The following is a 12,312-nucleotide window of genomic DNA, read 5'->3' as shown; positions in this document are numbered from 1 at the left end:
TGGATACACTTTTGTAACGTAAGATCTTCCATAGGGTTAGCCTAGCAGGTTTCACATATTTATGATTTATTTTCAAAGCAAATGTATTTAGTCAGATTGACATAATTACAATTTACAATATTCTGCATAGAGTACTTCATTACAACATTTTCAAAGTTAAGGGCTCTGATATCAGTATCTACTATGATAAGCTTGTATAACCTGATTTAAAAGTGGGGAAAGCGATTTATGTCAATGTTTTGAATGATAAGCAAATGAGGGGTAGAAACCCCCACCTGGACACTCTGGCCAATTCTTGCTCCTTTTATATTGACATTTTTGTCATTTAACAAATGCTTTCATCCTGATTTACAAAAAGTAAATGAAAGAAGCAGGAAACAATGTTTAATCTTTACTCAACCAATAAAACATCACAATATGTCCTTCATTCACCATAGACATCCTGGTGAGTGTGTGTGGTTGATCTCAGCAGCCTCATGTAAAGCAGCCTCCCTCCTCTTACTGATGGATGCTGGGATGTGGGTGAGGCTGCATGCCTGCGGTGCAATGAAGCCACACAGGTTGAACCAGCCGTCACTAGGGTTGGCCATCGTTTGGACTTTAACAATTCTGATTCAGATTCAGATTATGCTTCGATTTAGATTCTGGAATTTCTGATTCTTTGAGGGGAGGGGAAAAAAAGAGGACAGGTTGCCGTGGGTCGTAACCACGGTGATAGCACCCCCCCTTTCTTCCTAAAACTCTCAGCCCGAAATGGGCTCAATGGCACCGTCACTCTTTGGGTGCCTAAATGTCGGGGTATTAACCTCTGCGATCACCACGTAACCATCATGTGCATCTGCCCACGAACAAAATAAGTTTGCACAGGTTTTGCATCGTGCTGACACGTCATTGTTATTTATATAATGGAGCCAGGCCGATTTTGTTGCCAGGGTGGAACGCCTGCTGTGGCAGTAAGCCCGATTCCGACCCTGCAGTAAACCTGTTTTAAACACCATCAGCTGCTGTCATGTTTCGTAGGAGCCCAGTGAAGACACCTAGGTGTCGGTGGTAGGGTCAACTTGCTACCATCATCTAGCATACAAATGTGCTGTGTGCTGACACAATGTACAGACCACCTACTGGTCTTCTGTGTGTTGAGATCACATTTGCAGACTTAAGGGATCAAGAATGACCCATGAAAGGCATGATGAGACGGACGACCAAAAATGATTAGAAAAAACATGTTTTTTAACAATAAGAATTGTATTCTCAAGTCTAAGCAAAAACAAAAATTAAGCAAAAACAAGTGCAAATTAAAAACAAATTGCTTATAACAGGTGAAAAACCTTCAAATGAACAGGTAAACACACTGTGACAGCCAGGCATGTCTATCCGTCAAGCTGGCAGTCAGTATCCATAGCAGCAGCTAGAGTTCTCGCAACAAAATTGTAATTGATTATAATTATTTGGTTAATGATGTATCAAAGTACTTTTTTTCTTCTGAAGATGATTTCACCAATATTGATAAATTTATAATTAGTGAGGTGAAGGGAAAAAAAAATATTTCCTGAACATGTAGCCTATAGTTTGGAGTTGGATCTTTTGCTGAACAATAACCCAATATACTCGGAAGTTGCGGAAGTTAAAATAGGTGGATATTCAAATGATATTTTGAGATATCATCTTTCTAACGTAGATCTCTATCTCTCTCACACACACACACACACACACACACACACACACACACACACACACACACACACACACACACACACACACACACACACACACACACACACACACACACGCATGCACACATGCACGCACGCACGGCTGAGGATGCAACAATGACAAGGCTTGGTAGTACTCTGTCACCCAGCCAACATGAGAGGGACACAAGCCAACACCCTTCTCTTCAGCAAAGAACAAGATAGTGTGTCATCATTCACTCCGGACTCAATCAAAACGGTAAGTCAAAGCATACTTTGTCGTGATAAACCCTCTCCTGGGTGGGTTTATTCCACCTTTTCTTTGCTTTATATTCAGGTGTTAAGTGTAAGACTCTCATTTCATACAGTTCACACTTTCTGAGTTCATGGAGCTCCGGCATAATACATGAGGCGCGTTGAGCGGCAGGCGCTCAGCAACTATCAATAAATGATGTGGCCAAATGTGCTTCAGAACCTGTTTTGGATATTGTCTTTGCTGAGGTTGACATTCACCGCTAACTTGTTCAGTCTTGAACAATGGACCTGTAGCCGGTACGCCAGGAATCTAAGTGAGGCAGTGTGGGCCACTGTAATCCCACGTCTGTGCACACAATATCACAATGTGAGTGTGTGAGTTACCATAACTATCAAAACATTAACCCTATACTATGGAGAACATCAAATGACGAGCAGAATTGCAATGTAGAAGCTATATGGCCAAATGTGTTTCAAAACCTGTTTTTGAAATTTGATTAACCTGAAGACATTTGTGATTGCATGTTTTAGAATTAAGTTTAACTTTTGTAATGTATATGTTGTTCCCAGATGGAGATTCTATTTTTATTGCTGGGATTTCTCTTCTTTGTCAAAGGTAAGAAAATATTTCAGTCGTAAGAGTTCTAACTGTAATAATTTCGGCTGTTACTCTATAACCTAACATCATAATTGAATCAGAATTGCCAGAATCTTTGCAAATTCTGGTAAGATTACTCCAAATATTAATAGCCTTATCGACTTTATATGCAACCATACCGATAGGTTTGATGTGGGCACATCTAATGCATTGTCCGAGGGCAACATTTACCACACCCTTCAGCCTGTAGTTCCTCATTCTGCATTATTGCAGACACATCAAGATTAATAGCGGTGCAGGTACAAGACATCATGCAATCATTCATACCTTCATCATACCAAAGATGACACAACATAACATAGCATACCGGTCATACCCTTACAAAGGTTGGCCAAGGTCCATCTCAAAGTCTGCGTGGATTTTCATGGCAAAAACTAACAAGCAAGACAATATATATAAACAACTCTGACTCCAGCAAGCGTTGCCAAATGAGCAGCAAAATATACACATACTAGGGATAGTCGTTTAGTAACACGTGGTTACGTGGTTGTGGTTTTCTGTCTGCGTGTTGCAGTAACGTGATGTGGAGGCTATGGAGAGATACAGTTTGGATCATTAGTTTCAGACTTGACCTTCTCTCTCTCTATATAAGTTACAACCTTTCTCTTTCAGGTTGTACTGGCCGTACTCTTTATGGAGAGGTCGGAGGGACGGCCGTATTGCAATGCAACTCAACTAGGGAGGACGTACAATCTCTTTACTTACAAGGAGGCAAAGATTTTAGAAAGGTTATAAGTGCATATCATAAGACGAAGAACCTCACTGGGCCCAGTCGACCTGACACCTACTTGAACCATGTGGATAAAACGGTAACCTTTCGGAATCTAACCGTCTCAGACAATGGGACATACAAATGCATCATAAGCCATGGGCGCCCCGGTGGAGTTACTGAAGACACTACAATAGATCTCATCATGACTGGTAGGCCTCCGTTCACTCATTCCCACTCTCAACAAGAACATTGGTAACAAAAATAGATCATACCTATTACATTCAACCACTCCAATCAGTTTGTTCTGAAATGCATAAATGTGGGCAGATCAACTCTTAAATGTAGGTATTGTACATTTTATGTAAAGCATGTAACTTTTTCCAGTGTTTCTATAAAACGTGAAGTTTATTTTCAGACCTGGATTCATTTCAGATTTTACCTCTGGAACTAGGCAGAGGGCGAACACATGTCAGGCTGACAATTTAAATTTGCTTCACTCGAGTTTTCTACAGGCATTAGATCTATTGTGTTTATTTTTACGCTTTTATTAAACAAACTCTTTTTTATGAAAGTCAAACATGAAGAAATAGGGGATAAGGATGTCCTTTGCATGCAGTTTGAGTACCTCACATCAGAATTGATAGAACAATGGTAGGTTTCTAACTCTGACTCTAGCTCCTCCAGCTGCCAGGGAATTTCTGCGGACTCCCACCACTGGAAGGATTGGGTTTGCGATGATTGGAATCTCCATATTGAACTTTACAATGTGCATAATATAGGGCTGTGGGGCACAACTCCTCACAGCTAAACTGTACTTGCTGTTAAAGTACTATGAACCATTCTTGGTCGGACCCCTCACCTAAGACCACTTTGCCTTGGGAGACCCTACCAGGAGCACTATGCTCCAGACAGCACAGCCCTCAGGTTCATAGGGGCACACAAACCTCTCCACCACGATAAGGTGATGGTTCCCAGAACCATGTAAACTATATTAATTATAAATTCCAAAACTTTCCTCCTTGAAGGGAACTCTGTTGCATTCGGTAATCGACTTGTATCGCCTTCCGGTAAACACGGACCTACCGGTAATGCACAGACTGGTGTAAAAAAGAATGGTTTATTAAACTCTTAGTTTGCTAACTACGCTGTTGGCTCTTTGTTTTATGCGTCGGGACCCTAGTCATTCTACTTCAGAGATTTGTTGCTATTCTGAGCAATATTAGTGGTTAAGAAATGCTGATTTGGAAGCGTTCGCCGCCCCAAGCCAAAGCACTATTAGCCATTTGTCTCAAAAAAAATTCTCAACGGCTTATTTTACCTGGTTTCACACGGAAATAGACCCTGGGTTAGATTTTCGCCGGTCAAACAATGCAAGGAAACATGAAGTAGCCTAAAGAAATTGGTAAAACTAATGGCCTTAGGCATTAGGGTAATAAAACAAATCGGCCCATATCTTACGGCAGGATTGAATTGGCGAAAGTTAACCTAACCTTTACCATCGGTTCGCATATAGGCTAATATATTAAAATGACAGGGTTCTAGACTGCAGACAGACAGACATATTTAAGCACTGGCAAGAAAATGATCACCTACGCAATACATTTTCTTTTTTTAATTTAAATGAAAAATTTTAAAAACAAAAAAATATTTTGTTTTTAAAATGGTCTGGGGGGTAGAAGATACACAGCAGATGGAAGACCTCATCTCTGTTCGTGTGTTCTTTTCACCCGACCAGAGCCCCCTCCGACGCCCAGTATAGAGACCCAGCCGCTGTGTAACGTCACTTGTACTTTGAAGTGTACCGCGGACACCACAGATCTGGGACCGGTCTCCTACGAATGGAAGAAAGACGAAGGAGAGTGGACCAAGGGTGACAAGCTGAAGAATATCAGCAGTTCTGATACCCCTGAGAAGTTCTTCTGCAGGCTGACCCGTGTGAGGACCAGCAACAACAGCCTGCCCATGGAAAATCCACTCTATAAACCAGTACCAGGTATGTCACCGCTGAAGGGTCGTATGAAGGTAATTTTGTTGCAAAGGCTTTAATTTGTAGAATAGTATTTGGGAAGTTGTAAGTTTGCTCTCAATTTGTATTTTGAAATGTAGAATTGGATAACAAATCCACACACACGTGTCAGACTGTGGCATCTGCGCACCTTGACCTTTGCAAAAAATAGGATAGGATTGGATCGGATAGGTTTTGTGAATTTGTTTCTTAATAGTGTAGGCATTGTGTACGCAATGTCTAGCAAACATTATCACTTTTCCAATAGGTTACTTAAACTTTTTCTCTGTTAAGCCGAACCCTAGCCTGTTCACCTCAAACATCCAAACTCTCAGTATAGTAAAAAAATGAGAGCCAAATCTTAGGCTTGACTTAACATTAGGGTTGCCGCGGTATACGGTATTACCGGTGCTACCGGTGTTGAGGCCAACACCGATTCCTCGTTGTTGCACACCGGCAACACCAATTTTTATTTTATTTTTTCCAGTAATAAAAAACTAATTCAGTAAAAATGAATAATCTAATTGTAATTAAGAAAATTAAAATGTGTAGAATAGACCACAGTTCTGCTCTGTGCGGGAGAATTATCGCGCCGAGAATTGACGTGCTTCCTAACGAGACCGGTAACGATAGCAACGCCGGTAAACAAACCCCGCAGACGCAACAAGATTTATAGAGGTGCAGGTAAAAGACATCAGGAAATCTTTCATACCTTCATACCAAAGATGACACAACATAACATAGCATACCGGTCATACCCTTACAAAGTTGGCCAAGTCTGTGTGGATTTTCTAAAATGAACCTCCCCTTTTGTAGAAACTATTTTATAGTCGCAGGCAGTGTCGGTTTTCTTGGCAAAAACTAACAAGCAAGACAATATATATAAACAACTCTGACTCCAGCAAGCGTTGCCAAATGAGCAGCAAAATATACACATACTAGGGATAGTTGTTTAGTAACACGTGGTTACGTGGGTGTGGTGTTCTGTCTGCGTGTTGCAGTAACGTGATTTGGAGGCTATGGGGAGATACAGTTTGGATCATTAGTTTCAGACTTGACATTCTCTCTCTCTATATAAGTTACAACCTTTCTCTTTCAGGTTGTGCTGGCCTTACTCTTTATGGAGAGGTCGGAGGGACGGCCATATTTCCATGCAACTCAACTATGGAGAACATCAATTTTATTTACTTTCAAGGAGGCCCAGATTTTAGTGTTTTTAAAATTGGATATCATAAGACGAAGAACCTCACTGAGCCCAAAAGACTTCACACCAAATTAAGCCTTGAAAATAAAACGGTAACCTTTGGGAATCTAACCGTCTTAGACGAAGGGACATACAAATGCATCATAAGCCATGGGGACCCCAGTGGAATTACTGAAGACACTACAACAACTCTCATCCTAATCAGTAGGCCTCCGTTCACTCATTCCCACTCTCAACAAGAACATCGGTAACAAAAATAGATCATACCTATTACATTCAACCGCTCCAATCTGTTTGTTCTGAAATGCATAAATGTGGGCAGATCAACTCTTAAATGTAGGTATTGAATATTTTATGTAAAGCATGTAACTTTTTCCAGTGTTTCTATAAAACATGAAGTTTATTTTCAGACCTGGATTCATTTCAGATTTGACCTCTGGAACTAGGCAGAGGGCGAACACATGTCAGGCTGACAATTTCAATTTGTTTCACTCGAGTTTTCTACAGGCATTAGATCTATTGTGTTTATTTTACGCTTTTATTAAACAAACTATTAGCCATTTGTCTCAAAAAAAATTCTCAACGGCTTATTTTACATGTTTTCATACGGAAATAGACCCCGGGTTAAATTTTCGCCGGACTAACACTTTAAGGAAACATGAAGTAGCCTAAAGAAATTGGTAAAACGAATGGCCTTGGGCATTAGGGTAATAAAACAAATTGGCCCATATCTTACAGCAGGATTGAATTGGCAGTGCCGGGATATTCAGGCGAAAGATAACCTAACCTTTACCATCGGTTCGCATATAGGCTAATATATTAAAATGACAGGGTTCTAGACTGCAGACAGACAGACATATTTAAGCACTGGGAAAGAAATGATCACCTACGCAATACATTTTCTTTTTTGAATTTAAATGAAAAAGTTGGGGGCACAAATGCTGCTAGCGGGAAATGTTGTAGTGAGCCGTGAAGTTGTTGCAAAAATATTTTGTTTTTAAATGGTCTGGGGGGGTCTAGATACACAGCAGATGGAAAACCTCATCTCTGTTCTTGTGTTCTTTTCACCCGACCAGAGCCCCCTCCGACGCCCAGTATAAAGACCCAGCCGCTGTGTGACGTCACTTGTGCTCTGAAGTGTACCGCGGACACCACAGATCTGGGACCGGTCTCCTACGAATGGAAGAAAGACGAAGGAGAGTGGACCGAGGGTGACGCGCTGAAGAATATCAGCAGTTCTGATACCCCTGAGAAGTTCTTCTGCAGGCTGAAGACCCGTGTGAGGACCAGCAACACCAGCCTGCCCATGGAAAATCCACTCTATAAACCACCAGGTATGTCACAGCTGAAGGGTCGTATGAAGGTCATTTTGTTGCAAAGGCTTTAATTTGTAGAATAGTATTTGGGAAGTTGTAAGTTTGCTCTCAATTTGTATTTAGAAATGTAGAATTGGATAACAAATCCACACACACGTGTCAGACTGCAAAAAATAGGATATGATTGGATCGGATAGGTTTTGTGAATTTGTTTCTTAATAGTGTAGGCATTGTGTACGCAATGTCTAGCAAACATTATCACTTTTCCAATAGGTTACTTAAAAAGGCAGTTTCTTTTTCTCTGTTAGGCCGAACCCTAGCCTGTTCACCTCAAACATCCAAACTCTCAGTATAATACAAAATGAGAGCCAAATCATAGGCTTGACTTAACATTCTCATTGGGTATTCTCCTGTCCCCTTTGGTGCTAAATTGAGAAGTCTTGATTATAGTAGCCTTCTTCTACCTGACTATGAACGCCAACCTCCGCTTGATTTTATTGATCCATTTTAATTTGCCAATTGGGACGGTCAGTTGGGACAGTCGGTTAGGAACCAGCGAAATTATCCATCTGTGTGTGTTGATTCATACCCCTCAGGTTGAGACAAATTATTAACATTGTGTGTGTTAGCATGCTGATGCCATGATGGTACCTTTTATGTTTATTTCCATTTCCTCTCCTTGCAGATGTTGGGAAGAATATCGGAATAATTATTGCCATAATATGCATTGCTCTATTGGCAGTAATTGCTCTGGTGAAGTGGCGTAAGTATCAATCACTGTTTTCTCTCTTTTTACTCTCACTAGCTCTAGGTCTCATTCAATTTATAGATATATCCTAGATCTATATCGTACGTATATGTATATTGTGGCATACTGCAGGGAGGAGTGAGGGGAGTGGTAGGTCTAGCAACCTGCTGGCTCCACCCCCAAGCCTTACATGGACTTCCTCCCTTTAACGAGGCAAGCCTGGGGATCGTTAAGCAGGGGTGCTTGGGCTTAAGAGGGCAAGTAAAGAGACACGGGAGGCGAGGAAGCAGGGGCGATTTTAGGGAGTGTGGGGGCCCTAGGCAGAAATTCTTAGGGTGCGATTATGGAGCAATTGTTGACGGGGGGGTATGGAGCGATTGTTGACGGGGGGGGACATGGAGCGATTGTTGACGGGGGGGGGGGGGGCTTGGGGCGATTTTTTATTTTATTTTTTATTATATCACCAGCTCTAGGGGCCCCCTAGTAGTGGCCCGGGGCCCCAAGCAATTGCCTGGTATGCCTAATGGGATGCAGCGCCTCTGCGAGGAAGGCTAGGCCTAGCAAAGGACAGGCAGATTGTGATTGCCTAGAAGCGTGGTGCGGCCTATGGGAAAGAGATAGGTGGAAAGTGTTGGACTGTATCCTAGGTTGTCCCACCCTGGTTTGGTTTACTAGGTAAATAAACCATTCTGCATTTGAACTGCTCTCTGTGTTGTGTCATTTTATCTATTCAGCTTGGTGGCGTGAAAACCCCACACCCACAGGCCCGCTACAGTATATATATAAACATACTGATGAAAACATAGCAAATATAGAATAACTACATGGAGGGACGGCATTGGCTGTTCAATGGAAAGACTTAGAATATTTGACCATGAAAGGTTTCACAAACTGGAATACTAGTGTCCCCAATGTTGACCTAGCCTTTATTCCTGATCCAGGTCCGAGCCATCCACTTTCTATGTTAATCCTCGGGAATGATTTTCTGAGGAGACGCATATGTGAGTATTCTTTTGGCCAAATGCCCCCCCATATACGTATATATCTGAGCTATGGAAGATCATTTGTGACTTGCATTTACTTTAAATTACCTCATTCTGCAGTGGTGTTTCAAAGCAAAATTCCAAATGGTCTTTTTTTATGATTCAGCATATGTAGGCCTAGAGTATGTGATAGATAGACTAGAGCCCCCCCAACTGTACAGCATCAGACTGGTGTTAAGCTACACAAACCGGCTGAATCCCTTTTAGTTTAAAAAGTCGCCTGTTGGCGATGTTCAGTTCATCCCTGGGCCTCTGTTTAACATGGACTTTTGTTCATTCCGTTGTTTCTCCTCAGTTTGTAACCAGCAACGACCCCAATCAGTCCCACAAGCCGATCCAGTACCAGCAACCGAAGAAGTCGCAGGTGAGTCACTGTGGTTACCAAGAAAAAAATTAAATGCTTGAAAGATGACTGATTATAAACTGTAGACAAAAGGTACATATTGTTGAAATATCATTACACTGTTGCCAAAATGTAATATTTTTCTGTTTAAATTTTCATTAAAGAGCGCATAGCGGAGGTGACCAGGCGAAACTTTGTTTAATATTCCACATTATATTGGCGATATAAGGCGAGAGTTTCCTGGCTCAACCACTTGGTGATACTCTGGGCTATTGAACTATTGTTCAAGTAAATTTTCTCAATTCTAATTAGCATTTATCTTGCTATCCATCAGGAAAAAAGCCCACCACAAACCATGTAGCGCTAGCTCACATATTGCGCTGTAGTGGCGAGCCAAAAACAATCGTTACCATGGCAACGCCCACAAACAAACTCTAGCCACTCAACCCAGGCCGAGGGCCGAGTGGATCTATTGGTAGCTGGCACTGAACAGCTGTTCAATGGATAGACTTAGGGCCCTATCTTGCATCCGGCGCAAGTGACTTAGTCACTGGCGCATGTGTCGTTGTTAGTTTACAACTGGCGCAGAGCGTTCTTTTACCACCACCGCCACTCGCCGGTAAATTAGGGATTGATCATGCGCCCCAAGGGGCGCATGATCCTTCGGCGGAAGGAGGAGGCGTGTTCTGGCGCAAGCGGTATTTTGCCGTTGCTGAATACCATTGCGCTACTGACCAGGAAATACCTGGTTTAAAGTCACTGGCGCGTTGTTCAGATGCTATTTTAAGGGCGCATGCATACATGCGCATGCCATGCATACGGATTGCTTGTGCACCTCGCGCATACACTTTGCTTCTCCCATCTACCTAGCCGCACATTCTTGGTAAATTATTTGGGAAAGAACAGCTGATGCAGCGGTAATAAGTTGTACTTTTAAATCAATGCATCTGCAAACACCGTACAGAAAACACATATTTTCTTGACACAGACATCGTGTAGGCCTACATGCCCATAACTTTTAGGATGATGAGTATTTGATCGTGAAAAACATTGTTTTACCGCAAGTGAGTGTTAAAAAGAATGAATGAATGCGGGCGCGCGTGTGTGCTCTGTTTAAACACACGCAAACTAAACACGTAACGCATAATACAATCAATGGCAATGTCTATTACCGCGGGGACACATGCATATTAGGATAGCATACAATACTGATAAGAAACAATGTTTATAATGTATTGCGTATATCATTAAATAGAACCACAGTTACTGCATATCATATGTTATATCATATACGTTTTCTTTGCCGAAATATATTTGAGGACTCAGTATTTCTGAAGTTGTGGAAGAAAACCCCTTATTCCATGTGTGAATTATGCCATATTATTTGGCAATAAACTGAGCCATTTGCAGTTTGAAATGCATGTGCATCTGTCTCATCGGAGACTGCAGACGCGCTGTCAAAATATCCACTCGTCCGATTCAAATGCGCTCATGGCTCTTAAAGGGGATGGGAGCTGGCACTCTCATTGGTTTGTTGGACGTTACGCCCAAACCACACCTACGGGTAACTAGGCTGCTTCAGACCAACCCTTTTGACACTTGCGCCGCGACGCAAGTGTCATTAATCCGCCTGTAAAATAGCGATAGCGCCGTAGAACCGCCCACAAAGCTACTTGCGCTTTGCGCTTCCCACTTGCGTTTCAGACCGTTAAAATAGGGCCCTTAGAATATTTGACCACGACAGGTTTCACAAACTGGAATACTAGGCTGTTTCCCAATGTCAAGGAAGCATGCTCAACGGCCGCCCTTTTAAGGACGCTACGTCATAGAACGCCGACAAGCACTGTTCCAATGTTGAGGACACTCGAAAGCCGCGCCATTTTTGCGTCCTTTGTTTTTGAGAATTCCGAGATTTTTCAAGGATGCATCGCTGCATCCTAGATGAGCCAAAACTACCCACAATCCTCTGCGTTCACTGGGCGGGTTCTTGAAAATGGCATAAAAGGCCATTTTCATCATCTGTTACCATTTTATCATCTCTTTCTTTGTCTTTTTCCCCCTGCATAATAGTAATCAACCGTACTGTAAATGTGATGCATGAATTAAGTTCTCAGACAATTTCACTTAGTTTTATAAAAATTGAATGGATTTTCCTTTTAATAAAGACAATTCGATCAACCACAACAAAGCTTTTGTGACTTCCCCAAAGAGGCTCCATGCGAAGGAGACATGACCGCATTCATAACAGACAAAAGTCAAATAAATATCGATCAGCTTGATTGCTGCCATGTTTTATTCATAAGCGCACATGCGTTTACAAGCGGACACGCAGTATTA

At 41.9% G+C, this 12,312-nt stretch overlaps 1 protein-coding gene across 1 annotated transcript in view; it reads left to right on the top strand.

Annotated features, from left to right (window-relative positions):
- Positions 1–1,866: 1,866 nt before the first annotated feature.
- The window catches only part of LOC130380350 (uncharacterized), a 91,072-nt gene continuing 80,626 nt past the window's right edge, over positions 1,867–12,312 (top strand). Inside the window, exons 1-6 of the mRNA XM_056587516.1 lie at positions 1,867–1,950; positions 2,517–2,562; positions 3,217–3,525; positions 5,052–5,309; positions 6,421–6,729; positions 7,602–7,859. Of these exons, the coding sequence (XP_056443491.1) occupies positions 1,867–1,950; positions 2,517–2,562; positions 3,217–3,525; positions 5,052–5,309; positions 6,421–6,729; positions 7,602–7,859 (1,264 nt within the window). The remainder of the gene's footprint in view (positions 1,951–2,516; positions 2,563–3,216; positions 3,526–5,051; positions 5,310–6,420; positions 6,730–7,601; positions 7,860–12,312) is intronic.

Source organism: Gadus chalcogrammus, chromosome 4 (genome assembly GCF_026213295.1).
Source record: "Gadus chalcogrammus isolate NIFS_2021 chromosome 4, NIFS_Gcha_1.0, whole genome shotgun sequence".
In the NCBI taxonomy this organism is placed as follows: Eukaryota; Metazoa; Chordata; class Actinopteri; order Gadiformes; family Gadidae; genus Gadus; species Gadus chalcogrammus.
Note: the sequence above shows the minus strand (reverse complement) of the source record. Positions and strands in the feature narration are given on the sequence as shown.